Below are 27,501 nucleotides of genomic sequence, written 5' to 3' on the forward strand. Positions count from 1 at the left end.
AACGGTCAAATATCTCGAAAACGAAACGTCTCTGAGAAAAATGTTTCGAACCAAAGTTGTAGAGTTTTGAGGAGGACATAAGATGGTACCATTGGTTTGACCTTGAATTTTCATTTGAAGGTCATGTGAAGGTCACGTCGATTTTTTTAAATGGAACACCTTATATATTATTGCATATTCTTGTAGCTTATCTCGAGAGCTTTCCAAAACACTATAATAAAATGTTTTTTTGTGAAGTACTTTTCGAGTTATAAAAGGCTACAAAGTTGCGATATTTTGATATAAAATACAAGATATCTCGTAAAATATTCATTTTTCAATCATTATCTTACCCTAATACTTTTATGCACAGAATAATGAGACAAATCAATTGGTGTAAAGAAAATACATAAGTTATCTTATATACATATATAAATAGAAAAGTGCGCCTCTGTCGGAACGAAATGGAGTTCCAACTGTCACAAGCAGTCGATCAAGTCGATGCACACGCTAGAAAGCACGCGCGCAGCTTTTATAAACTTGTGTGCTTGCGAGCATGCCGTCGAAGACGTTGTCGATCTAACGTTGATCTAACGCCGTCAACGGATCGTCAATAAGGATGTCCCTGTGTTTTCGCGCGTTATCGTCTCTCGTCGGCGGTCGAAAACCGCTGTCGAGGCTCGACCGTCATCGGCTTCGTGAACACGTCGAGTCGTCTACCTCTTTAAAACAGGTAAATCTACCGATTTAAATATTGTTCCGCGAATTTCATACAGATTCCTAAACTCCAAGAACGGAAATTATCCGTTGCCGAAGTCCGAATTTTCCAACGCTTACATAATCGTACTCGTGATTCTACAGTGGACTTTAGGGTTAATTCATCGAGCCGTGAAATGCGTATTTTAAATAACTTTTTTTTATTATAAATTTGTGTTTGAACTAAATTTCTCTTGGACAGAAGTATTAAGAATAACATAATTTTTGTCAATCTATAACAATAAATATTTCTAATAAAAACTAATAAAAATTTAATAGAAATCAATTAATTTAATTTTGAATATAAGCATAAATAAATAAAAAGAAACAGTACAAATTAGCCCAAAAAGTTACCATTTTTGTATTCTACTTGTAATTCATAGAAATTAACATTAATTATATTATTAAATATATCATATATTTTGTTTTTTTTCTATATTATAGCTATTGTAACTTTGATGCTAACTGTATATATGTAAAATTTTAGTTTTTGGGTACACAGAGAGCATTATCAGTAAGAGCAAACACTACAGACAAACCAATACCTTATGTAAGTTTTATATTGCATCCAAACTTATCGCTTGCTTCTCTTGACACTTGCAATCAATGGAATAAGAAGCAAAATAGACGATATGTCAATAATGAGACTAAGAGTGAAACGACGCATTGGGACCAGAGCTTGCATAGGCTACATAATAAGTTCCAGAGGCCCAACGTTATCTTTTCAAAAAACAGGAAATACATAACGCCTACAGAAATCGCATCGAACAATGTTACTGTGTTTCAGGAACAAAACTGTGTTATAAGAAATGATAACAATAATTCTGAGTTTCTAGATAATAATAGAATGAATTCTTTGCAATATTTGCACATTAGTCAGGAATCAAATATTGACAGAAATATTTTATTAACTTCTGATGATGAGAACATTTTAAAGACGAGTCCACAATCACCACCATTACAAAATAATGAGGGTAAACCATCACAGGAACAACTGCAAAACATAGTCAATTCTCTTAGTCAAGATGTATGTTAATTAATAATTGACATTGAATATTCAGAATTATTGCACTTTTTTTCCAAAGGAGAACATGTGTTCTTTAAAAATAAGTACAATAATTCTGAGATACCTCATATGAGATTATATTAAATTTTTCTAATTGAAATATTGTCTGCAGTTACCAAATCTATTCGTGAAACCTCAGAATTATTCGATATACACTCAGGATCTAATTTTTATTAATAATATTAGAGGAGTGACGACAAAGTTAGTTTGATCAAGTATTCTAACTCAAAAATTTATAAGAATTTCTGTGAAATACTAAAATAATGTAAACTATATATAATTACAGGGGAATTACAAATTATGCTAAACAATTGATATTGTTAAGGACTATTGGTCATATAAAGTTTGCACATGTTAAGCTTCAAGTTTTAAAGATCACAATGCATAGCGATGATGGTACTGTAAAGATTCGTTGGCGTATACGAGGTGTCACAGGCTGGAAAGTGTTCTCCATGTTTTGGAAATACAAAATTTGGAAAATACAAGATACTATAGAATCCAATCATGAAATGTAAGTATATTATATAAACATCAGTGTAATCAGAACAGTAAAATAGGTAGTTTTTTTAGTTTTGTCTTCAACAAAATAGAACATTATTTAAATTCCAATTTTATGTATAAAATCCAATGCTTTAATGCAGAAATAATTAATATTTAATACATGGGATCCAAAAAAAAAATATATATATATAATAATTTCAGATGGTATGATGGCTTCTCTACATATTCTATAAATGGCGATGGAAAAATCTACAAGCATGTTGCAGATAAAGTGATGCCTGATCAGGATGTGATTGTAAAAAAAGAAGATCTACGCATTGCACCAAAATTAGCATTATTCAAAAATCTCGTGAACATATTTGATAACGCGACAAGAACTTCATTGAATTGAATTTAATTGCCGATTTAAAATTGCATTAATAAATAAATGATTCGGCAATAATTGTCGAGCGCTGGAATTGTGTAATTTTACTCAACTGTCACAACGAGATGCATTAAGAATGCTTTTTTCATAAATCGATAATTCTAAGCATGTATGCTGGCGTATTCGTTTTCTTATGAATGTCATTGCATAGTAATGATTGATAGTAAGAGAGATTTATGAATTAAAAAATGTATATAAACAGTATCTTGTATGATTGTAAACTACCCATATTTGTTTTCGACAATAGCAATGTTCGAATTTTGCACTAGTATTTCTATATAAAGAGATATATATTATATTATGTAATATAACTTGAAAAATGTTGGAGAATGAAAAAAAATTTAGTAAAATTACTGTAAAGTTAGAGTTAGCACTCTATTTTGCTGATAAAAATATTTGCTTCACACTCTGGATTGTTAATATTATGTTAATAAATATATTAAATGTTCCTTCAATATATATGTATATATTTTGTATTACACATATATATATATAATTTTGTTTTCATAAATATATTAAAATTTTTGTCACTTTAAGTAGAAAAAGATATATAATGGAGTCATATCTAATAATTGTTATTTTGTTTAGTCAAGATGGCTTTTTTATACATTATTTCTTAGATTTTTAATTTTTTTAAATTCAATTTATTAAATTTTCTGTTGTATATAAATGCAGAGAATTCTCTAAGTGTTTATATTGTTTTTGGATAACTTTTGTTAAATTTATAGAAAATTTTTTTACAAATAGAATGCAAACACATTAATTGCATACAAGACCTGTAAAAATAAAAATAAGTTACAAATGATATATTAAACACATTAAAATTCAAAGCATTAGTCATCTTGTTACCTAAGTAATCGTCCATTAACGTTCCAATAGCAAACTGAAAAATAAGATTTTATATTTATAAATTAATATAACGTAAAATGATTTTTATTATAAATGTAATACTTACAATTCCTGTAGCATCGACTCTCGTGCCCACTATTTTCAATCTAATTTCATCATCTGCTTGGATAACTACATCCTGAAAGATATATTTCAAACATGTCATTATCAAATTGAAAATCATTAAACTTTTTATTACAAAATGTGTAACACTCCTTGTGATATGACTTACTTCTTCCTTTGATTTATAGCAAGCTGGATTAACATTTGGACAAAATTGCATATCCTCTGGAATTGACTACAAAAAATTTAAACTTTTAAAATCTTATTTTATATAAAATTTTAATAATTATAATAATAAGCAAAACACTTATTAAAATCTTATATGTAAATAATTTTTTAATTTTATTATTTTTTAAAAATTGTCAGTTTATATATTATTTATCGTTATAATTATATATTGATTTTATTACATAGAAGTGAAAGTCTGAAATTGTAACTTTAGAGAAAATGAGGAAAGTCATTTTAAAATTTGAATTTTATACATAATGCAATTTTCATATATTTTAAATAAGAAGACATTAAAAAACTAATATCACTCTTTTTTCTTGTTTAATATATAACATTTTAATATACCATTTTAATATATCCAAAAAATAAAAAATGTATCTTTTTGTTATAAAACCTCCAATATGTCAAATATTTGTTAATTACTTACATGATGAGATATAAAACACGAGAGTGGACCTATTTCAGCAAACATTCCAACCTGTAAATATTACACAGGCAAAATTTTAAATAAATTCTTTATAACAATTAAAACTTTACAAAGAAAAATCAACTCATTTATATAAAGTAGGTCCAAATTTTTCAAGAAAACACATGTAGTACCTTATTCACTTGAGTTACAATTGCGTCCAACACTTCACCTTTGAATGGTCTAAATACGATGGCTTTGTATTTGACAGGATAAACTACGAAGCCTTGTCCTGGCTGTATGATTCCGGCTCCTATATTATCTATCGTTGTGACTGCGACGACGAAGCCATATCTGAATAAAAAATACGATTAAAATCGAAATTTTCAATATCAGAGGTACAATTTTGACACTTACTTTCCTGTACAAGTCCCTTCCACTTCAGTGTAGAGCTTTTGCTTTACCGTATCCAGTAATTGGGGACCAAAATATCGCGGATGCAATAAAATCTCATGCTCTAGTGAGATCTGTTTATTAAAGAAAAAAAGATTAAAAATAACAGTTAATATTTTATACTTACATCTCAAGTAAAAGTATGATTAATAATTAATTATTCAAAAGAAAAAATGTAAAATTAACTTACATGATAAAACATGATGGCAATCTAACCTTTATATCGCACTTGATCGTAAACATTCTCGCGCCATATTAGCAATTAGCAGCAGGTAAACATATTTAGGGAATATTATATTTCTAGGGATTTTAATATTTCCATTGATGGCACAAGGCGGTTACATTTAAAATTACAAATACATTAGGTCATACAAAATAGTAAAAAAAAAGCGACATCCAATTATTCATTTATTTATATAAAAAGACTATTTCAGAAAAGATTTTATGTAATTATAAAGTATTTATTAAATGAAAAAATGTATACAAACTAGAAATTTAAACATATTGTTTAATGCAGTCAATAAGTTGTTTAATAATTTTTTGTAACAATTATTCGAATAACATATGTTGCTTTCATATAAAAAAATATATAAAACTTATTAGTTAACGCCTGTGTGCAATATTTCAAAAAAAAAAAAAAAAAAAAAAAAAAAAAGAACATACTATAACAATAACTTGAACATATGTTTAGAACTTCTACATACATAACTAAAATTAACATATTTTAATCAATGTTATTAATAATTAAATGTTTAAATTTATCGAGAATCATGCTTACTTTATATTATACGAGTATTGCTTATTTTTCCCCCCAACTACTTTTGTTGTTACTAATTTTCCCAGTAAGTAAGTGTACGTTTTTCAACAAAATAGCCATTGCCATGTCGACCACTTTTATAAGTACGCTCGCGCACAACAACGCCGTTTTTTCCTTCCTGTAAAAAACAGAAATTATTTCAACTTAAAAATGATAAAATTAAAAAAAGACAAAATATTAAAGAATGTAATGCAATATTTTATTTTACAAAAAATTTAAATCATCTATTTAGATTTGACACATATGGCATGGTAAATTATAAAAAATTTTTGTCATAAAATTATTGAATATTGTCATTAATTATATCAAAATTATTGAAACGTAAAACATCTAAAAAATAATTTTTTGCATTCAAAAATTTTTCTTTTAACTCATACCATGTAATCAGTTCGTTGGTAGGAACTAATTCCTTCATAATTATTTCTTAGTGCGATTTGATTACCACCTCTACAAGCTATGGCATTATCATTCGAATTATTAACATATTTATTTCCATTAAAAGTTGAAGAGCGTTCATCTACAAAGTCCCAAGCTTCAGATGGAGTATTGAATTTTTTATATTCGTTATAAGAATATCCTTCAACTTGTTTTTTACAGTCCTCCCTTGTAACAAAAAAGTTTCCATTTAGATTAAATAATATTTAGCTTCAGAATATAATGATTTTTGTTCTTCTTACCAATTATCATAAACTCCAGTATTACGACCATTAGCTACTCCGTAGTAAGGCATCCTATTGAAAAGATATAAACATAAGAATTTAAACTTTATTTTTTAAATTTAATTATTGTATTACATCTGTTATTATTATTACTTATTATTAAAATTATTTTTTGTTCCAATTCTTTTCTCATAAATATAAATTTCATTATAAACATAAAAAGGCTTTCTGCTAAATTCTTTCTTTTTTGTAACTTATATATATATATATATATATTTTATATCTATTTTAAAAACATTGAACGGATATTATATTTTAAAACATCATAAAGAAAAAAAAAGACATTGAAAAATAACATTAATTCTATACGAATCTTGTATGTAATAATAATTTAAAGTAATTAATACTTAGCAGTTCAATTATATTTACTAGGATACAATTAATATTAGTAGTAAAATGCACAAAAGAAGATATCCATCTAAAAACTGATATATGTGGAAGCAACAGGTCCAGATTAGCTTAATCGAAAAATTGTTACGAGATTTATTGTTCGATAAATGTTACGTTCGTTGCAAAACTTACTTGAGCAATTTCTTTGACGTATCAGTAATTAGCGCTTAATAACACAAGCTTCAATCTTCCGTGACTTCTAACAAAGGAATTCACATCAAAATGGCGATTCGGTCCCTTTTGATCCTTCTGCTCTCTTGAAATATCTCGATACAATTGCTAGCCGATGGCTTATCATACGTGATCATACAGACACATTAGATATATATGCTCTTTGTCTGCTAATAATTGCGTCATTTCACTCATGTCAATTTAAAATCCTGTGATTCCCTTCGTGTCATATCACGTGACCAATGAATCTCAGATCTTCAAATCCGTTGGAACAACTAAACCCTGTGTCAGACTACGCATTGAAGATGGAAATGTGACCAATCAGAATAAAGCAATTTTAGTTCCTTTTGTTCTGATTAGGCACAATTCTAATCTTTATGCTAAGACTTCATATATGCGGTGAGCTCCGGTAAACGCATGCGGTGACCAATCAGGAACCAGGCGCAAGTCGAATCCGGCAAGCGCCTGGCTCCTGATTGGTCGCCGCATGCGTTTACCGGAGCTCACCGCATATATGGAGTCTTAGGCCGGTATTCATAGTCCGTTCTTATATTCAAGCTCGTCTTAAATAAGGTCTTTAAAATTCTATTCGGCCATTTAATTGGCTGAACGTAGTCTTAAGTCGATTAAAAACATGCCTAAGACGATCTTATATATAAGAACCGACTATAAATATCAGTCTTAGCATAAATCTTCAATCATAGACATATAAAATGGACTGAGCATCGCGATAGCCAAACGCGCGCTCGGTTTAGAGAAAGAGAGAGAGAGAGAGAGAGAGAGAGATACTACACCTGAGTAAAGTAATCTAGTGACTTGACACCTGAGGTCTATGTCTGTTTCTTTTGCTAGTATCTCATTGGTTATTTTGTCCCCTTCCAGAATTCAAAGGGGGCAAAATAACCAATGAGATACTAGCAAAAGAGACAGATATAGGCCTTAATAAAGTCCTATAATAATTATTATAATAATTACATAGAGATATTAGATATAGAACACGGGAGGGGGCCGAGTACGCGATAGCGAAATAGAAAGAGAACGCTGCATATGGGCACCTGCTGTTCTTGTCTATCGCGCATGCGCGTTATAAAAATGTTACTCTTGTTATTCTGTAAGCAAAGGAGAGGGGCACTTGTATCAGCTTGCACATGTGCGATAGACAAGGACAGCAGAGGCCCATATGCAGCGTTCTCCTTCTATTTCGCTATCGCATCCACTTACGGGCTCTATATATAATATTTCTATGATACAGACATACACCATTCATTGAATAAAAATTTATTTCTCAATGTTGGTGACAGTGACGTTGAAATTTTCTCGTTGGTCCTACAGAGAGAAATTTCTCTCTGATATTAATATAAAAAAAAAAAAAAGAAATAGAAAAATGTAAAAAAAAAGAAAATATGAAAAAATATTGCAATTCTTTCATTCTTCAACAAATTTATTAGAATTTGTTATATTGTTTTTACGTATATTGCGTTTTCTTCATTTCGGAGGAGACTCGTAAGAAAAGACACACGGAAAGAACGCATTGTTAGCAAACTTAATACTCAATTTCGCGCGGCAAATCCAAAAATTTGCGAAACTGGACGGTGAAACAATTCTGTGAAAAATGTCATTTCCGCAATCGCATCAGCAAGAATTGATTGAGCTGGCTGAAATAGCGGGAATCTCGGCGGTACCAGGCGTTTTCCGGTAAAATAACCTTTTCAGAGTAGAATTCCTCGAGCTTCTTTCACGGGATTTTTTACAGAGATATTTAGCATAACTTTTTGTCTCAGCATCGTATTGGAATTGCTGGCGTTACAAGTATCTCCGGAAGACATTTACATTCTTCTTAAACAAATTTCGACAAGGTCATCAAGTCAACAGGTGACAAACGAGGGTCCTCATACTTCTACTAAAAAATAGCATTTTGTATATTAGAGAGTTGTTTTAGCAATAAACTTAGCAATAAATAACTTTAATTATGTAACGAGAAAAAATCTATGTACATAGTTTAGAAATATTAATATTCTATAATTTAAAAGATTTATAATTATGTCACGAGAAAGAATCTATTTACATAGTTTAGAAATATTAATAATTTATGGTTTAAAAAATTTATAATTGCAATTACAAACAAATGTTTGTGCCTCTATAATATTTATCTTCACTCTACAAGAAGTGACATCACTTATATTAAATCTAACAATGATTATCTTTAATTAAAGAATTAAAATTATAATTGTATTCAATCTGTATGTACATAAGGATATGATATATAGCTCTATATATACAATCTATAATTTAAACAATTTTTCTTATGCATATTTGATTAAATTCTTTATTAAATTCTTAACAGTCTACTTTTCAATCAGAATAAATACTTGATATATTTAATTATTAATTTGATATATTAATGTATAATTATATGAAAGTTTATTTATGTGTATTACAGAAATAAAATATATTATAAATAATTTCATTTTCTTACAGAAGGATATACTAATTTAATAGTTATAATAAGAATGTTTTTTATATTTTTGATTAAATATTTGTCTTTATTGTTCAACCTGACTTATACAGCAAACAGCCCTTTTTCGCCAGTTGGTCTGCCATTTCATTACCATAAATTCCTACATGTCCATTCACATGATTCTAGAAAATTATTTGCTTAAATTAGATTTCACAATATTTTTACTATAACAAAGTATATATTTATTAATTGAATGTTTATCTTGTACATAGAGATTATTAAATTTTATTCATAATAAAATTTTAAATTAAGGATTGCTTACCCAAGCAATGGTCAGTGACTCTAATTCTCTCTCCATTTCCAACAACTCTGTTTTATTTATAACTGGCTTGTTATCCAATGTCTTCCATCCTTTCTTCTTCCAACTTGGCATCCATTGGGTGATGCAGGAGATGAGGAATTTCGAATCGGTATTGATCTTTAGCTTTTTTATTCCTGCCTTCTTAGCTTGCCTCGCAGCTACTGTGACTGCTTGAATTTCTGCCATGTTGTTGGTCGGTCGTCCCTCGACTGGTTGAGATACATTTCTATGGAAATAATAGTTATTCTCTAAACAATCTATTAAATATAAAACCAAATATGGACGATAAGATTGAGAAAGAAATTGTACAATGGATGATCATTTTGAAACCAGACACCAATACCAGCTCGCGCGTTTTTGTGTCCGTTGGAACTGCACGCGCCATCAGTGAAAACATTCACATAGCCATCTTTATCCACAATAAAATCTATTTTGTTGTCCTGTGGAATCCAGAAATTACAAGGTATAAAATATAATATAAATTTCTCATAATATAATTTATTAATTCATAAATTATAATAAATTTTATATCTCTTAAGATGCTGTTTGCTTCAAACCTGATCAGAGAGTTGAATTGAAGTAAATTCTGCATTATCTGACGTAATTTTTCTTTTTTTACTTGGTTGTTCATTGGTATCACTATTTGTTGATAAAGTCCTTTTTGAAAGTGACAATAACAATTTTCTCTGGGCTACTGCGGTTTGTTTGCTTCCAAGTGGAAATACTTGTTTTGGTAAAACTTGTGACCTATGAATAAAATGTATGTTAAGCAGTATTGTTTTAACCATTATTAGTTTTGTAAAAGTCCTTTCTTGGTTTGCAACAAGAACAATTATTGATATTTACTCTACAGGTTTAACAATTTTTGACGAGGCAAGACTTTTAGTCAAATTTGTTCCTACGATAGAAGAGGAACGTTCTTTTATAAAGTTTTGAGCCTCACTTTCCGTAGCAAATTTTTTATATATGGATCCAGGAAATTTGAGAACTTGAGCACTGCATTCATCCCTTTAAAAAATAGGAAGTCTTGCCTTTAATCAGCTTTCATCAATAATTTAGCTTTGAGTTATATAATTTTATTACCATGTGAGATAAATACCAGGCTTCCGACCTTTGGCAACTGCATAGTAAGGCATTCTATTAAAAAAATATTGCCTTGCTACAAATATGCAATTGATGAAATGCAATTTCATCAATTAATTTACTCAATGTAGATGATCTTTCTTCCAAAGAGTCATGATACTTTTGTTAATTAATATATAACAGTTTCACTTTTACTAGCAAGAGTAACATTCACGCATTACCTCCAGGATTTCCTGACAAAAAAAATGAAGATCTATTAGAGCCCTATAATTTTTGTATACGTTATAAATATATCATCCACAATCATTTGAGAATAAGAAATAAATGTATCCTGTAAAAAATAAATAATTACATAATAAATATTTTAATGATTATAATAAACAATAAATAAAATATAATAAATAGTAAAAAAATAATAATTATATATAACAAAAATATGCAATTTCTCAAATTATGATGCATTTATTTCTGTAATTATATTATTTTGCATATTAGATTAGTAGAGTTTACAGATGTGACAATATTATCGTGCATATGCATAATTGTGAATTACGATGAAATTACTAGTGAGGTTATATTATGATTTTTTATAATTTAATATGCAAAATGTTTTAGTTATTGAAATATTTAATTCTGTTTCGTCTCAATTACGTATAAATTTATATTTTAGCGACAAGCTTTGCATCAAATAACAGAATGTACAGTTCACCTTCTCTGAATGGAACAACTGTGAATGTAAACAGCAGACAGTCTGCAGTAGACAGTAGGTAATGTAAATAGCAGGTGGCAGGTAAAGTTAGGTAAGACTACACATGACACATGTGGCGTACAGATTTTCACGTAATTACATAAATTTTATATTTTGTGTAAAAACTTATTATGATTAATAGAATTATAAATGTGATATAATAAAATACAGTTTAGACATAAATAAAATAATACAATAAGCAATTTTATTTCTCACATTTTTTCTTTCTTGCTTAAATAATATTTAAAATTATAATAATTTTAGTCTGTAAATTGTATAAGGCATTTTAATTTATTTAAATTTTTTTTCCATAACAATAAATATACTAACAAGAATTTATATTATGGAAGTTTTGTTACATACTTATTTCTAATTAACAATATGTACATATGCATAACTAAATCTACAATATTACCACTAATACAAAAAATATATTTGCTTACATCTTTCAGTAAATATTTTTTAATACATTTATATGCAGCTTAGATCACAATATTTTCTCTTTTTCTATTTGAGCCATTAAAATGTTCAAAAATAAATGCTATATGTCTTTACTAGCTGAAAAAAATTTATATACTATATCACTAATTTCATATTTTAAGTCTAACATGTACATGCTCCTATTTTTTATTTCTCTTAAAAAAATCTTTCTAAAAATAACAAATTTAATTCCTACATTTTAATATTACTTTACTAAAATTACTTTAATGCCCAATGAGAAAAGATATGTATCTATTGCAATTAATTTTTATATATTTCTCTCTTTATTTACTTTTTTATTTTCAACTATTTTTAAAGCTCCAAGAAACGTGTTCTAAAATAAGATATATCTATGATTTTTATATTATCTATCATTAATATAAAGCTTCTAGATTTATTATACTATTTGACTAGAATTATTCATCATCGAATCTCAATTTATGCTTGATCTCCTGGGCGAGCTTGTAGCCCAACTCTGGGCGTCGATCTCTTCCCTCCACCATTGCCTTTACCTGGCTGGAATTCACTATCACGCCGTTGCTGGCTATCACCGTGGCCTTGGTCTTCTCAATGTCGACGAGATCTACGCCGCGGCTGCAATCATCTATAAGTATAGTGCGGTAACCGCTGGTAAGCGCGTCCACTGCTGTAGCACCCACGCATACGTCATAGGCGAGTCCGCAGATGTAAATGTCGGTCGCGCCCTTCTCCTGCAGCTGCGAGGACAACGTGGTCTCAGTCAGCTTCTTGTTGTCCCAGAACACCGAGTACGAGTCTACTTCCGGGTTCGTGCCTTTATAGATCTTGATCGCGTTGTCGACGATTTTTAGGTCCTTGTGAAGCTCGGCGCCCCACGAGTCCTGCACGCAGTGACGCGGCCATAAACGTTGCTTCAGCAACGGCGGCCCCTGGAACGTCACTGTATCATATACCCGCGCCGCTTCCTTTGAAATGTTGCTGCTGATGTCCACTTCTCTGGTAATGCAAAGGAATATTGATTCAAACTAAACTTATTTCTTGGTTTTTTTTTTTTATCTAAAGAGAGATTTGCAATTTCCAAGTGTCTTTTTAGACTCAAAATTTTTTTAATAAATAGAATTAAAAAACTGATATAGACACTTTCAATTATAATACAATTTCTATTGCGCTTTGTGACTACCTGAGATGCAAATTATCGATAAAGGATACGTGATCCATGGGATGCCAGTCCAGGGAGTAAAACACCGAGTCGAAAGGCACTGTTTCCAGCAATCGATTGATCGGTTCGATCACTTCCGAACCGTCGTGCTGTGCGGCACATTGTTTTATATTCAGAGAACCCGTTATAAAATCATTTTGCACGTCTACAATTAAAAAAGCGCTCTTGGGACGCGTGCATACTTTGATCCATCGATTCCAGCAAACCTATAACATTATAATATGTCAGAAGTAGAAAATAGTATTAATAAGTATTGATACAAAAATATGAAAAATTTAATATTCAGTGATTAAAAAAAATTCAGATAATAGCACACAATATTTATTTTTTTTTCAATATTATAAAAATATTTTATACACATTTTTGTATACATTGAGAAAAAAAATTAGAAAAACTTTTTGACATATTTTATATAATATTTATGGTAATAAAAAATAAATATTCGTAATATTTTGTAAATATTTCTAAATATTTGCTAGGGTATTTATAATAAATTTTTATAATCTGTTTACTCGAGGATTACAAAAATATTTATAAAATATATTTTAATATTTTTAGAATATTCAAATAATTATTACAAATATTTCGTATATATTTTATGAATATTGTATGTCGTCTAGAAAAAAAATATATATATATATATATTTTTTTTTTTTACATATTTTAAATAATATCTAAAATAAGTGATATGATCTCGATATTCCGTCGCATCCCCTACGTACCTCGAACTCTTCCTTATCGATCATGCCATCGCCTTTGAGATCAAAGATCGAGTACACCTCGCGCAGCTGGTTTTCCTCGAGGCCGTAAATCTTGCCGCGATCATTTCGAAATAACGCGCGACATATCAGCTCGAATTCCGAGATGGATAGCAATCCGTCGCCGTCTTTATCAAAAGCATTGAAACATGCGTCCATGTCTCTCAACTCTACCACTTGCCGACTACTTGTTTCCAGGCTCTATTTGTTTAATCAATACTCAGATTAGCGTCTCTCCGTGATTACCTTTTACACCTAACATTAAGACCACTTTATCCCAAATCTATATCTATCGATGAAAAATACTGCAGTATCTTATATATAATTCTTTTCGACGTTACTGCAATATGTTATAATTCAGCCTGACACGTTCAATTTTCTTAGAAAGGAGCGAGGTACGGAATGTCCTATAAATCTAATAATATCGTCCTTGTCGTAATCTAATTTAATTGTGAAAAGCTTTAATGCTACACAATATTATATGCAAAATTCTCTTTTTATTTATCATATTCTTTTTTTTATTTATCTTTTATTTCAGGATTAACGCTAAAAAAAATATCATCAATTTAATTTTTCCTCTTTTAGAGTTTCATCTTTATTATCTTGATATTTTATTATCTCTTTATTTTGGTGATATCACACCAAATTAAATTTATTAAATTGTTATAACAGATCTCGCGAGTCTTTGATGTGTTAATAACGATACATCGACCATCGCTTCGGGTTGCAACAATTCGTGCACTTCATACTTGGCAGATTCTTCGTAAGCATACGTCACGGAAGTGTCAGACAACTGTATGTTACATTGTGCCAAGATCAAAATGCAGTTACGCAATCGCGCACACACCTCACGATTCTCCAGCGGAATCTTCGACAGATCCTCGGTGAAACCGCCCTCGGATTTATCGACGTTCTGAACATTCGCACCAATCCACACGTAGCCGTTGTAACCGAGTATTAGAGTAGCACCGTTTTCCAGATTATGATAATGTGTCTTTTTACGCTGGATCAACATTGGTGGTACCTTCAACATTATTCCCTGTGACAGTTTGCCATATTTTAGCACTCGCGTGTGCAACGAGAGGGAACCGTCAGCAAAAATTGACTGTACCTCTGCACAAATCAGGTCTCCTTCCTGCAGGTACCTTCGCATCGTCTGTTCATCTTCTGCGGATCTTCTTCTCTGTGAAATTTAAGAGCATTCTATTATATATAATATATATATTCCAGGACTATTACATAGATTGCTATAAATATTTTTTAATTAGAAATATTATAGATGTAATTACAGAAAGATTTAATTTATATTAACATTATTAGACTTTGCAAATTTTATGATTAATAATTTGTAAAAAATAAATATTACATTTAAGGGCCTACTTTACTTTAGAGGGTCAAAAAAATTTACTTTCTGAAAGCATAAAGAATATGAAAATCTGAAAAATATATCTCGAATTTTATTGAAAAATTTACAAATTCACAGAGTTATAAAACTTTGAATAGAACAGCGTGTGGATTCTCAAATCAGCCTTTTCAAAACGCGTTTTTCTCAAGATTCTCTTTTTAAAGTTAGTGTGACCAATATCTTGAATATTAATAGATAGAATAGCTTCAATTTTTTTAAGTGAAAAAAGTCACTTTTTTGAAGATGCTGACCTAAGAGGATTTAAATAATTAATATTTATCATTTTTTTTCTTCAAGAAATAAAAAAATTTCAGCAAAATTGAAGTATTGAATTTTAAAATAATATTTTGTTATTTTTCAATTTTTTCTAATGAAATTTCTGAGATTCATATCCCAAAAATATCTTATACAATAAAACTAGATTGAGTTTTTTCATTTCAGATAATTACGTAAATATTTAAGATTTAAAAGTATAGATATACTGTTTAAATATCAATGAAACATGTGTAAAACATCAAGAAGATTAATTTCTAACAATCTTAAAATAAAGCTTCTAAAAATCAGCAACTTTTCACACTACTAGAGTAGACTAAGTAAACTTAGTAGACAAGTTAGACTTTTGTCTTAAAATTTAAATAAAATTATTTTCATATATTTTTAGAAGAAACTAATTAAACAAAGATAAGGTAGCTGTCTCACAGTCATAAGTCATTTAATGGTGTTGACTATAATTTTTTTTGTTTGAAAAAAGAAGTATAATAATAAGTCAAATATATATTTTACATAATAATTCTCTAAATTTTTAGCCATCATATTTAGTTAAAATAAAAAGGTTTTTATTTGTATATAAAATAATTATTTAAATTTTAATAACAATCTATTGATGACCTGGTTGTAAGTTGCTTATAATCTTTTTGTTTCAATTGCAATATGAAACAATATATATCTCTTATTTTGCAGAGAAATATAAACTTATTTCATTTACGAAATATGTAATCTTTCTTACTATTGACATTTACAATGCAGATTAAACAAAAACATCACCCCAGTTAAAAATTCTTTTAATTTTTTGCAATATAGTTAAGTTAAAAATGCGATATTTTACTAATAGATGTGATAATGTATAATAACATTGTTTCTTTTGAAATATATTTACTAATTAATTGTTTAATAAAATAAATTAAAAAGCAAAAGTGACTTACTATTGGGACAGTTACCTTAGTATAACTTTTCATGAATGTTTTGTACTAAATAAATAAGTAAATAAATAAATAAATCAATATATGTATATACATATATATATATATATATATATCTTTTTACCAATTCACCACCAGGTAAATTAACACTGGACAACAGCAGAACAGCGTCAAGCTTGGAATTTACATCGACTTTCCAACGTTTCTGTTGTACTTCCGTTATCCTACCCACGATAAGATCCCCAATTTCGCCGTTGTAACGTGCCTTCAGAGGCCTGATAGATATAAGTTTGTTCACCTTCTCCAGAATTCCGGCGACTGACGCGCGCAATGTTTTGTCCTCGTCGACGTAAGTTCCGTGACCTCTGAGGATAAAATTAAATTTTACAAATTCTCGTAAAATTGTGTATATTGTGTGCAATTAAAAAAAATAATCTACCTCAGGAAATCCGGTTGACTCGATATCTCCTCGCCGGGAGTGTAGAGTCGCGGTTGCACGCCTTCATTCGTTATCAGGTTAAAATCAGTCCTGTTTACCGCCAAACGAATGTTAATAGGTGGATATTGTGACATCACGATAAGCTGTACGATAAAATTCGGCAAGATTCTGTTTCTGTCGTGATTTCTTCCCTTTTTCAAATGCGCGCCGCTGTTTAAAGTTGAATCAATTTTTTTTTATTTGTAAGGTTATGTATCGACGAAATATTTTGTCGGTGGTTGGTTGAGGTTATGTATCAATACATACAAAAGAACGGCAGTCAACCAGAATTGGCTGCGTTCAACGGAGAAAGCAAATCAGTGAGCGCTTAGTGATTCTTTATTGTGATTGGTTATTGCATTTGGATCTAAGTGCAGAAACCAATCACAATAAAGAATCACTAAGCGCTCGCTGATTTGCTAATTCTGTTGAACGCAGCCATTGGCAGCGGAGCAGCTACTCAAGGCGCGTTCCGATATTCACTGCCAGTACTGAAAATCTATAGTGTACGTGACGTAAATTATAGATTTTCAGTACTGGCAGTGAATATTGGAACGCGCCTGCAGTTGCATTAGGGTTGAGCACGTATTATACATAACGTATTATACATAGGTTTTATACAGTCGGACCTCTTATCCTACGACATTTTCGGTCCGGAACACAGACTTCTATACTATAACTAGACCGCTAACTTCCTTATATATTAGACCTAAAAAGTGAAGCTCCGTAAAGTTAGCTGAACCACTTTGATTTTTTTATAATTAAAATTAACTAATCGTTTGGAAATCGTGTGGAGATGATCAGAAGTCTAATTAAAACCGTTGGAGGTTTATCGCTTTTTTTAATTAAATAATTAAAATTTCGATGTATAGTTTGCCGAACATTTGTATTTTTTGTCCAATCGAGTTAAACAAGAGTTTATTTGATGCAGAATGGTTAGGTGGTCACGAATAAATTCTTCACAACGTTTGGTGGTCCATAGTTTATCCGAAAAATGAAAAAAATCATGTGCGATAAAATTCCAAATTCTTTTAAGGCTCATTCACACTTTGACAGAAAAACAGAAAGTAGACAGCGGATGGAGTTCTGAAAAGCTCAAACCCCCGATTTTGCTGTCATCACGTATATTTACGTATTTTGATGCGCTGATTACGAAAATAATAGTGAAAGTTAACGACAATTTCATTTTTATGGTGAAAACCATAAAAAATCGTTAAAAAATGACGTCTTTTGGTTTTATTTTATCGAATACTGAAAATTTAGAAAAATGTTTTAAACAAAAGTTGTAGATCTCTCCGAAATATGCATTTTATGTTTTATTCATTTTTACCATACAAGTGATAGTTTTCTAGAAAATTAAACTTAAAAATATATCTCATCACACTACGATCCTCGTTTTGCGTGAAAAATTGAAAACAGTTGAACACTGCACGATTGGACACTGCACGATTAGACATTGCACGATTAGGAGCGGGGCTCTGCCCCGCTCCCATAAAACAAATAACAAAATTTGAGTGCGTGGAAAGTACCAAGGTTAACAGTACTGCGTAGAAGTTTCAATGTAAAATTTTGTAGAAAACCCATGTAGAATCGTACATTATAGGCCTCGTTTTGCGTAAAAAATTAAAAACTCATATGGAATTGTACAATTTTGAATCAAGCGATGTCCAATCGTGCAATGGCCAATAGTTCAGTGTCCAATCATGCTGTGTCCAATCGTGCAGTATCCAATCTGAACGTGTCCAAACGGGATGCACCCCATATTGTAGTGTGATGAGATATATCTTTAAGTTTGATTTTTTAGAAAACTATCACTTGTATGGTAAAAATGAATAGAATATAAAATGCATATTTCGGAGAGATCTACAACTTTTGTTTAAAACATTTTTCTAAATTTTCAGTATTTGATAAAATAAAACCAAAAGACGTCATTTTTTAACGATTTTTTATGGTTTTCACCATGAAAATGAAATTGTCGTTAACTTTCACTATTATTTTCGTAATTAGCGCATCAAAATACGTAAATATACGTGATGACAGCAAAATCGGGGGTTTGAGCTTTTCAGAACTCCATCCGCTGTCTACTTTCTGTTTTTCTGTCAAAGTGTGAATGAGCCTTAAAAGAATTTGGAATTTTATCGCACATGATTTTTTTCATTTTTCGGATAAACTATGGACCTCCAAACGTTGTGAAGAATTTATTCGTGACCACCTAACGATTCTGCATCAAATAAACTCTTGTTTAACTCGATTGGACGAAAAATACAAATGTTCGGCAAACTATACATCAAAATTTTAATTATTTAATTAAAAAAAGCGATAAACCTCCAACCGTTTTAATTAGACTTCTGATCATCTCCACACGATTTCCAAACGATTAGTTAATTTTAATTATAAAAAAATCAAAGTGGTTCGGCTAACTTTACGGAGCTAAAAAGTGACCCCGAAAAATATGTACAACATTAGTAGGATAGAGAAAAGGAGGGGATAGATATATAATATGGCTACTATAGAAAACTCGTGTGTGAGTGACATTGCTTTAAATTCAACCAATCAACGTGACTGTCATCCTGCTAATGATGACGCATACACATAAGTTTTGTACATACTTTTCGGTGTTATTCAATGTATTGGTGTATGTCTGTATACGTACAAACATCATTACATTTCAAGAGAGACCAAGACGACGTTGTCTTTCATTGTCTCTCCTTAGCAAACAGTGCTACCAACATCGATTCGTTAGCTGTATTTTAGGTAGATAGCCATATTCTAATTTTTCGTTTTCAGCTTCGAAAGTTATATTTCTTTATGAATTTTTTTTAATATATTCTTTATAAAAATTAGAAGGTTCGTAAAGAGCCGGATTGTGCAATTTGATTCTTAAAAATTTATAATAAATTTAATTCAAATTCAAGGAGCAGCTACACCCGATCCGCGGGTAGCAGCACATTTTTGGAAATTTTATTTCGACCTTTTTTCCAAAAAATCGCTCTTTACGAACCTGCGGACAATGTTGCTGATTAAAAATATCATAATTTTATTGCGATTTTCTCTAAATTTTAGCTGTAATACGACAAAAACGAATTCGTAATTCGCAGCCAGCCGATAGGAGTCTCTACAGTGCTTCCGATAGACCCTTAAGGGTCGACAGGACCGACGAGAAAATTCCAGCGTCACTGTCACCAACGTTGAGAAATGAATTCTTATTCAATGTATTGGTATATGTCTGTATACGTACAAACATCATTGCATTTTAAGAGAGACAAAGACGATATTATTGTCTTTCATTGTCTCTCCTTAGCAAGCGGTGCTGCCAACTCAATTTCTTACAATTAGCTGCACTTGCACTTTAGGTACAGATACAATATTCTATTCGGTAATATTTTGCCTCGAAAAAGTTATATTTCTTTATAAAACTTTTTTTGCTACATTCCTTGTAAAGTTTATTACCCCGCTAAAGAGTCAGATTTTGCATTTTGGCTTTTAAAAAATTTATAATAATTACAATCGGTGCACCTGGTCTGTATACTTCATTCACGATCAGTATACCTTATTCATGTCAATTTTATGAAATTTTATTTTAAGCCTTTTTTCCAAAAAATCGCTCTTTAGCGGGCTGCGAGAAATCCTTCTGAATAAGAATATTATTGTTAAATATAATTCTTTCTTAATTTATAGCCGAAATATCGTCGAAAAGAATTTGTAGTTCCGAAGTCTCCGCATGAGGTCTCCACCGTGGGTCCTTTCGACCCTTAACTGTGGCGGTACTTTGTAATCTAGTGACTTTAAAGGTACCGACAGAGAGTTGCGCTACTGTATACTGTATATACTATGACTGGAGACTGACATATTTGAACTTATTTTGAAAGGAAATATTGTATATATTTTGGTATAGTGTTGTGATTGTAAGTTAAAATTCCATAATTATTGATAACACTAATTTATACTTTTTTTTTAAATATATAATATATGTATATTTTTTTTTTATAATTTTGTGACTTAGAATTTTTTCAGGTTATAATAATTAGTTCTAACCTATTTATTGTTAATTGAAGCAAATCATTTCTCTGATAATAAATATATTTTTTTTTCAATTGAAGAAAAGAGGTTGAAAGAGAAATGGAGGACTTTGTACCAACGCGTGGATCTCAAATCAAGAAAAATGTAACGAGTGATTACGTCTTTGTAAATTATGAAACTCCAAAGAAGAAGTTAAAACCTATAGAAAACAACGATAATGAGAAAGAGAAGGATTCTAAAGCAAAGCAAACACCTGCTGAATTAAAGCACCAACAAGAAAAGGAGATGAAAAAGATGCGATATGACGTTATTAAATTTGGTATGTCCGGTTTCAAGAAATCAAAGGCAAGAAAAGCAAAGGTCGAGCTTGCCATTAGTTTAGGTGCGATAGCTCCTAAGAATAGAAGAACGAATTACAAAACATTAAAGAAAAGTCGAATGATAGAGAAGGAAAAGAAGAAGGAAGAAAAACATATATCTGGACTTACAAGTAGTTTGCTTAAATCAAAGAAAAATTCCAAGAAAGTGCGCAAGAAAGATAGTGGCATCTTAGGCGTTTACGGAAAAGTACCAAAGGGTACCTTGCCTAAATAGAACTAAATTTATTGGTAAATATTTGAAACATCCTTTGTAAATTTACTAAAAAGATTAGAGTATTAAGGAGTCTTGTTTTAGATTTAAATAATGTGTAAAACAATATAATTAGGAGAATAAAAAGGAGTTGACTGTATTTGTAATTATTGAAACTTCCTTTGTTAATTGAGTTTTTAATTAGATACTTGAAACTAAATTATATGTATATTAAATTAATTCTTAAAAATATAGCTTAAGGAACAATTAATTATACATATTGAAACATTTGAGAGTTAAAGATGATATATAACAATTATATAGCATCTTGGGAAGAGAAAAGGATGTACAAAGAAAAAGAAAGGCCAATTTGTAACTATAAACATTAAAATATTTTCTGTTGATTCATTGCTGTCTTGTTACAACATCAACTATCTATTGTCTAACAATAACATTTTTTTTTGCATATTGTATACTATGTACGAAGAATAACAAGTAGTAAAATAATATATTTTTATATAATATATATATTTTTTATGGATTCTTTTTTTTTTTTTTTTTGGGCCAGCCTTGAGCTTTGTAATATAGGATATATAACGCTCTTGTCTGTATGTATTTAAAATAGGGTTATTCAGGTATACACAGTTCGCGCAATGCCATAATGGAATGATTCGGCATCCTGGAGAACTGTATGTTGATCTGGAGAATTGTACCTTTCGAAATCAGTCGAAGGCAACCGCCGTCGGAGCCACTTCTAATAACATCTGCAGAAAAGCGTTGACACCTTCTGCAATCGGAAAAAAAAACAGACATGAACATTCAACAGGAAATTTTAAGGCATGCAGAAGTACAATAGAATAATGAAAGATATTTTGAATATTAAATTATTTTTTAGTGAGAATTTCAACCTCTGCAATTTTTTAAAATTTAAAAATATTTTTCTTTTTAAAATTTTAATATATATATCTGTCATTTTTTATGCTTTAAGGGGATGCTGGATTACCGACCGAGTTCTAACCTAACAAAAAATATATTTGCTTAATATAAAAGTTGCAATTTATATACATAAAATAAAATAGGTTCTTCAGGGTCAGAATTGCATGAAAGAATATTTATGAACTTTTAGAAATGAGTTTAGAAGTCTAGATAAAACAAATTTCGTTATAGAAAATGTTTTACGGCAACAACATTTTCTGTAACGAAATTTGTTTTATCTAGGCTTCTAAACTCATTTCTAAAAGTTCATAAATATTCTTTCATGCAATTCTGACCCTGAAGAACCTATTTTATTTTATGTATATAAATTGCAACTTTTATATTAAGCAAATATATTTTTTGTTAGGTTAGAACTCGGTCGATAATCCAGCATCCCCTTAATGTTCATCTGAGATTTTTATAAGAATTCTTTAGACTTTCTTGTTGAGTTTAATTTCAAACTTTTTATATTTAAAATTTTTTAATTTGAGACTTGGAATTTTAATTACCGACAAATATTTCTATTTTTTTTTGAAATTTTATTTCAGAGTTTACAATTAGACAATAATTGATACAAAACGCTCTACATTGTGAAATGTCTGGCGTGTATAAACTCGCGGCTCGAACTTTATTTTAACCGTGTAGCGTATACTTACCCATGAATTTGGGCACATATCCAAACTTTACAAACGGGAGGTAGACGAGCATGCCTGCGCTGATAAAGCCGGCCGCGTACAGGTACTCAATCTGCGGCTTATCGATAATTGGCGCCACTATGAGATATGCAGAAATGATCAGCACAAGCACAGGTATCACTAGCGGACATTTGTACGGTCGCGGATGGTTCGGTCTGGTCCTTCGCATCACCAATAGAGCAACCATTGCGCCGCCATAGAATATCCATGCAGTGAACGAGAAGAAATCAATCAACGAGTCGATATTGCCAGAGAGAATCATCGCGCCTGCGAAATCAATGACTTGGCTTTAATGCGTCTAGATACCTTGAAGTCAAAACAGTCGATAATTTCACCTTGGAAAAAATACAACGTACTTATGTTATATAAAGTAAAATCTCAATAATACTGAGGTTCTGAAGGATTGAAAAATTAATTAGGATATTCAAACGTCGGTAAGAAACGATCTGAAAAAGAGTTTAGGATAATGAGACTCGCATACCTGCTACGAGGGAATGGAAGATGAGACCTGGAGCAGGAGTGAAGCGTCGCACATGCACGTAACTCAAGCAATTGAGTAAATGACCCTCTCGCGACGCAGCAAAACAAAGCCTGCCCGCGGCGAATAGGGTGCCGTTAGCGGATCCGAATGTGCTAATCGCTACGGAAAGCGGCATCAGCCACGCCATCACGCCTAGTATCCGATTACCGAACGTCTGCAAAATGAAGAAGATCTTAACTCGGAGTTGGAATAATCAAAGTTGAAATGTGACAACGAATTGGCAAGATAATATCTATCCTCTAGTACGTCTCGGATTTGTTAAGCTTATTTTTATATTATTCTATATCTATTGATTCAATTTCTAAAGCGATATCGAAGAGAACTGGAGAACACATCTTTTTTCTGAGCTTCTAAAGATTTTTTTTTTGAATATCTTTTCTCATCAACACTCAATGCTTACTACTGCCACAGCTTCGCTCTCGATCATTTCCGATGGTGACATGACTGCCAGGTAAGATACGTTGATCAGCGCGTAGCAAAGCGTGACGAGCGGTATACCGATCATGATGGACCTGGGCAGGTTCTTGGAAGGGTTCTTGATCTCTTCGGTCACGTAGTTGAGATTGTTCCAGCCGTCGTAAGCCCACAGGCCAGTGTAGAAAGCGGTGGCGAGACGGCCAAAGTTGATAGTACTGCCGTCGATAGTGTTGAATGCCGCTTGCAAATGTTGCGTATTACCCTGTATCAATTTGTACGAACCGCCAGCAATTACCACGAGTATTGCCATCAGCTTAGCGGCGGTGAAGGCATTTTGCACGCCGGTGGCCAGATTGACGCTGTAGCAGTTGATCAAGAGTATCAAGACGATCGCCAGCAGGGCGACGACCTTGACCACCTGATCGGGTGGTTCGCAATCGACGGTAAACGCCTCGACAGTGTATTGAGCGAACGACAGGCAGATGATCGCCATTTGCGACGGCTTGAGCACCAGGGTAGACACCCAGGAGAAGAGGAAAGCAGGCGGCGCACCGAACGCGTCCATGAAATACGCGTATTCGGCACCGCTGCTTGTGTTCATGGTGCCCAGCTCGGCGTAGGCGAGGGCGCCGCACAGGCTCAGTAGACCGCATGCGGTCCACACGACGAAACTGATGCCGACACTGCCGGTACGCAACAGCAGACCCGACGGCGACACGAAGATCCCGGAGCCGATCATCGTGCCGACGATTAGAGCCACCCCACTGACGAGTCCCACCCGTCTCTTGAGGTGAACAGCGTCGTTCGCCTCTGCGTCCGTCCCCTCCAGCCCTCCGCCCCCTCCACCCCCGTCTTCGTCATCCCCCACACCCCCAGATTGGCCTTGCTGTTGTTGCTGCTGTTGCTGTTGTTGAGGATGATGACACAACGACGGCTTGCTGCTGCCATTGATCGATTTGCCTGACGATCGGCAGACCAGTCCGCTGCCAGTGTCACTGACACTACCCCCCAGCCAACCTCCAGATTGTAGCTGCTGTTGTTGCAGCTGCGGTTGACTGCTGTTGCTCGCTTGCGGATCATGTCCCACGGTAGCTAGAAAGAATAATAAATCTTTTATAATTTATCAGGTAGTCTCTCTGTTTATTTCTAGATAGATATTTATTTATTTCTTGCCTTTGAAAAGGACTTTACAAAAACGGTGCTACAGTATAATAATTCAACATATTTATATATGTTAAATGAACGTTAAATAAATAAAGATTGAATATATCACTGGGAATTAATAAAGCGTAAATTTTAATCAAGAGTACAACCAACAAGTTGATGATAATTGAAAAATAGTTTTATTTAAAAAGTAAACAATAAATTATATATACACTAAATAATTAGTAATCAAGAATTGAAGTATCTATTTAAAAGTACTAATTAAATTTATTATGTATGATTATATCTCCATGTATCATAATTCATTAAAATTAATTATAAACTATGTATTTTCTATTAAAATAAATTATATTCTCAAAGCTACAATTGTTTATATAAAGTTAAAATTAATCAAAGTTAAACTCTATTAATCCTTGTTTATTTTGGCAGAAACATAACTTCGTTCTCGTAGAATTATTTTGACAAGTAATATAATTTGATTATTTTCTTAATTAACGCTACTTTGCTCAAGTAAAGTAGTTAACGTTTGAGATGTATTTTTAAGATTGAATTTTTCAGGCATTCTTAAAACCTCTTTTGCTTGATTAAATTTCTTCATGTTAAAAAAAGACGAAAAACAAAATAATATACTTATTCTGTCAAAGTTTCAAACAATAAACTTTTCTTGCTGTTTCTTGAAGCAGCAATGGATCATAATTAATTTTATAAAATAGTAGAGCGATTCGATTAAGGAAATATATGTTTTCTAAAAATTCTCGAAATTAAGGATCGCAAACAATGTATTAACGTCAACAATATTTATTTCTATAAGTTTTTTCTCAAATAATATTTGTGGTCGGCCTCTTCCAATTTTCTGGAATACAATATATAAGTAAGGGAAATTGGACGAAGCACATATTGCGATTTGATTAATACGGTACTTTGTTCATACTCTTTCATAATGGAATACAATTCAAGATAAAAGTGTTTTGCAATTTATTTCGACCACAAAAGCTTATTGCAATTTTATTCCAATCATGACCTTTTAGCGAAGTCCTAAAATTAGGCCAGAAACCGAGTTGATGATAGGATGAATCCTATTTATCTAAGAGTATTGGACGATGGTTTGCGAAAAATGCTATTTTCATTCAGTACTAGTATTCCGAGGAATATTCATTTGGAAAACACTGCGATAGGGTAGTGCGATTTAGATAGGTAGTGATGCTTTATAACGTGTAATCGATAATGTTCGCCGACAGGCGTGCACACGAAAGTTCGACGAACGCAATAAAACAAATATATCCACATGGGTCACGTACGAGAACATCACGTAGTTAGAGAAAGAAAACAAAGGCACCTCCAAAATTTTTTCAGAAAAGGGTGTTTTATAACTGTTTAAAGAAAAAAAAAAAAAATATATATATATATATATAAATATATATATATATACAGCCATGGTCAAAAGTATTAGGCATCTTTAAATTTTTCGTATTTCTTATTTTGTTAATAGTATATAAATACTAAAAAGATTAAAAAACTATCGATAACACTTTAACCCTTTGAGTCACAGCGGGTCACCCAGAGACCCACTTTTTTCGTAGTTTTTTATTATTTTAACTACTTTTTTATCAACAAATACCGGATTTTTTGTTTTTACAGAGTCTCTAGAACAGCAATAAGTGTAAAAAAAATATGAACAGTCATTAATTGTTAATTGCAAAAATACCATATATAAACAGTCAAACTTAGTACTTTTTTATGAAAAAATGCATTTTCGACTAATCTATTATGACAATAAATACGGTAATTTTTTTATAATCTTAGTACACTCTAAAGTATTTTTCAGAATTTTTTTAGAATTTTCCACCATGTTGGTTTTGTTAAATCCTTCTTTTTTTGATAAAAAATATATAAAAAAACAATATTTTCTGTTCTAAATTGAAGTTGTATTCTAAATTGAAGTTGTATTCTTTTTTAAATTTTTTCTCTGAAGGTTTTTTTAGATCGCAGAATCTAATCTAAAGAAAAAAAATTTAATTTCCAAAATTTAATATAGGGATCCAATATGGCGGAAGTAAAATTTCGTCTGCCATATTGGATCCGTCATCTTG

The 27,501-nt window shown here is 31.2% G+C and overlaps 7 protein-coding genes across 15 annotated transcripts in view; 2 read left to right on the plus strand and 5 right to left on the minus strand.

The window, feature by feature from the left end:
* Nucleotides 1-468: 468 nt before the first annotated feature.
* LOC140671199 (uncharacterized) lies at nt 469-3,183 on the plus strand. Its single transcript, XM_072902382.1, has 5 exons — nt 469-712; nt 1,223-1,762; nt 1,914-2,002; nt 2,088-2,312; nt 2,504-3,183. Exons 1-5 carry the CDS (start codon nt 599-601, stop codon nt 2,691-2,693), a joined length of 1,158 nt encoding a protein of 385 aa, XP_072758483.1. The 5' UTR covers nt 469-598; the 3' UTR covers nt 2,694-3,183.
* A 72-nt stretch (nt 3,184-3,255) lies between these two features.
* Rpb7 (DNA-directed RNA polymerase II subunit RPB7) lies at nt 3,256-5,088 on the minus strand. Its single transcript, XM_072902383.1, has 8 exons — nt 4,955-5,088; nt 4,729-4,838; nt 4,506-4,665; nt 4,333-4,383; nt 3,847-3,912; nt 3,682-3,753; nt 3,576-3,609; nt 3,256-3,502 (listed from the first exon to the last, which is right to left on the minus strand). The coding sequence occupies exons 1-8, from the start codon at nt 4,964-4,966 to the stop codon at nt 3,486-3,488; spliced, it is 522 nt and encodes a 173-aa protein (XP_072758484.1). The 5' UTR covers nt 4,967-5,088; the 3' UTR covers nt 3,256-3,485.
* A 334-nt stretch (nt 5,089-5,422) lies between these two features.
* On the minus strand, nt 5,423-7,027 carry LOC140671149 (uncharacterized). Its single transcript, XM_072902290.1, has 4 exons — nt 6,823-7,027; nt 6,259-6,312; nt 5,959-6,184; nt 5,423-5,699 (listed from the first exon to the last, which is right to left on the minus strand). Exons 2-4 carry the CDS (start codon nt 6,309-6,311, stop codon nt 5,595-5,597), a joined length of 384 nt encoding a protein of 127 aa, XP_072758391.1. The 5' UTR covers nt 6,312; nt 6,823-7,027; the 3' UTR covers nt 5,423-5,594.
* Nucleotides 7,028-9,284: 2,257 nt separating this feature from the next.
* Nucleotides 9,285-11,547, minus strand: LOC140671272 (ribonuclease H1-like). 3 transcript variants are annotated; one of them, XM_072902521.1, is made up of 7 exons: nt 11,473-11,547; nt 10,764-10,996; nt 10,527-10,688; nt 10,238-10,427; nt 9,990-10,120; nt 9,642-9,906; nt 9,295-9,501 (listed from the first exon to the last, which is right to left on the minus strand). In XM_072902521.1, exons 2-7 carry the CDS (start codon nt 10,871-10,873, stop codon nt 9,412-9,414), a joined length of 948 nt encoding a protein of 315 aa, XP_072758622.1. In that variant the 5' UTR covers nt 10,874-10,996; nt 11,473-11,547; the 3' UTR covers nt 9,295-9,411. The 3 variants fall into 3 exon arrangements, with proteins under 3 accessions (XP_072758624.1, XP_072758622.1, XP_072758623.1); XM_072902522.1 differs by having other exon boundaries at nt 11,415-11,524; XM_072902523.1 differs by lacking the exon at nt 10,527-10,688 and having other exon boundaries at nt 9,285-9,501.
* A 591-nt stretch (nt 11,548-12,138) lies between these two features.
* Naam (Nicotinamide amidase) lies at nt 12,139-17,335 on the minus strand. 6 transcript variants are annotated; one of them, XM_072902355.1, is made up of 7 exons: nt 16,991-17,335; nt 16,850-16,916; nt 15,059-15,130; nt 14,795-14,986; nt 13,912-14,148; nt 13,151-13,395; nt 12,139-12,966 (listed from the first exon to the last, which is right to left on the minus strand). In XM_072902355.1, exons 1-7 carry the CDS (start codon nt 17,122-17,124, stop codon nt 12,408-12,410), a joined length of 1,506 nt encoding a protein of 501 aa, XP_072758456.1. In that variant the 5' UTR covers nt 17,125-17,335; the 3' UTR covers nt 12,139-12,407. The 6 variants fall into 6 exon arrangements, with proteins under 6 accessions (XP_072758456.1, XP_072758457.1, XP_072758455.1 ...); XM_072902356.1 differs by having other exon boundaries at nt 12,140-12,966; nt 14,795-14,971; XM_072902352.1 differs by having other exon boundaries at nt 12,147-12,966; nt 16,676-16,916; nt 16,991-17,333.
* A 3,398-nt stretch (nt 17,336-20,733) lies between these two features.
* LOC140670928 (uncharacterized) lies at nt 20,734-21,797 on the plus strand. The gene is made up of 2 exons (XM_072901809.1): nt 20,734-20,934; nt 21,130-21,797. The coding sequence occupies exon 2, from the start codon at nt 21,149-21,151 to the stop codon at nt 21,641-21,643; it is 495 nt and encodes a 164-aa protein (XP_072757910.1). The 5' UTR covers nt 20,734-20,934; nt 21,130-21,148; the 3' UTR covers nt 21,644-21,797.
* A 165-nt stretch (nt 21,798-21,962) lies between these two features.
* The window catches only part of LOC140670927 (b(0,+)-type amino acid transporter 1), a 32,185-nt gene continuing 26,646 nt past the window's right edge, over nt 21,963-27,501 (minus strand). The window contains exons 2-5 of one of the 2 annotated variants that reach the window (XM_072901806.1): nt 24,231-25,339; nt 23,771-23,984; nt 23,251-23,556; nt 21,963-22,406 (exon numbers count right to left, since the gene is read on the minus strand). In XM_072901806.1, coding sequence (XP_072757907.1) covers nt 22,342-22,406; nt 23,251-23,556; nt 23,771-23,984; nt 24,231-25,339 — 1,694 coding nt within the window. In that variant the 3' untranslated portion in view covers nt 21,963-22,341. The remainder of the gene's footprint in view (nt 22,407-23,250; nt 23,557-23,770; nt 23,985-24,230; nt 25,340-27,501) is intronic. The other variant, XM_072901808.1, reaches the window with a different exon arrangement.

This window comes from Anoplolepis gracilipes, chromosome 11 (genome assembly GCF_047496725.1).
Source record: "Anoplolepis gracilipes chromosome 11, ASM4749672v1, whole genome shotgun sequence".
NCBI classification, from domain to species: Eukaryota; Metazoa; Arthropoda; class Insecta; order Hymenoptera; family Formicidae; genus Anoplolepis; species Anoplolepis gracilipes.

Coding starts and splice junctions, on each gene's coding strand:
- LOC140671199 (XM_072902382.1), top strand. CDS start 599: ATGTCCCTGTGTTTTCGCGCGTTATCGTCTCTCGTCGGCGGTCGAAAA. Junction 713..1,222: donor CGTCTACCTCTTTAAAACAG/GTAAATCTACCG, acceptor GTAAAATTTTAG/TTTTTGGGTACACAGAGAGC. Junction 2,313..2,503: donor ATAGAATCCAATCATGAAAT/GTAAGTATATTA, acceptor TAATAATTTCAG/ATGGTATGATGGCTTCTCTA.
- Rpb7 (XM_072902383.1), bottom strand. Junction 4,666..4,728: donor GAAGGGACTTGTACAGGAAA/GTAAGTGTCAAA, acceptor TTTTTTATTCAG/ATATGGCTTCGTCGTCGCAG. Junction 3,754..3,846: donor GCTATAAATCAAAGGAAGAA/GTAAGTCATATC, acceptor TATATCTTTCAG/GATGTAGTTATCCAAGCAGA.
- LOC140671149 (XM_072902290.1), bottom strand. CDS start 6,311: ATGCCTTACTACGGAGTAGCTAATGGTCGTAATACTGGAGTTTATGAT. Junction 6,185..6,258: donor ACTGGAGTTTATGATAATTG/GTAAGAAGAACA, acceptor TTTTGTTACAAG/GGAGGACTGTAAAAAACAAG. Junction 5,700..5,958: donor ACCAACGAACTGATTACATG/GTATGAGTTAAA, acceptor TGTTTTTTACAG/GAAGGAAAAAACGGCGTTGT.
- LOC140671272 (XM_072902521.1), bottom strand. CDS start 10,873: ATGAAATTGCATTTCATCAATTGCATATTTGTAGCAAGGCAATATTTT. Junction 10,689..10,763: donor CCTGGTATTTATCTCACATG/GTAATAAAATTA, acceptor TATTTTTTAAAG/GGATGAATGCAGTGCTCAAG. Junction 9,907..9,989: donor TTTCAAAATGATCATCCATT/GTACAATTTCTT, acceptor TTATTTCCATAG/AAATGTATCTCAACCAGTCG.
- Naam (XM_072902351.1), bottom strand. CDS start 17,124: ATGTCACAATATCCACCTATTAACATTCGTTTGGCGGTAAACAGGACT. Junction 16,917..16,990: donor AGTCAACCGGATTTCCTGAG/GTAGATTATTTT, acceptor TTTTATCCTCAG/AGGTCACGGAACTTACGTCG. Junction 15,131..16,675: donor ATTTACCTGGTGGTGAATTG/GTAAAAAGATAT, acceptor TAAATTTCACAG/AGAAGAAGATCCGCAGAAGA.
- LOC140670928 (XM_072901809.1), top strand. CDS start 21,149: ATGGAGGACTTTGTACCAACGCGTGGATCTCAAATCAAGAAAAATGTA.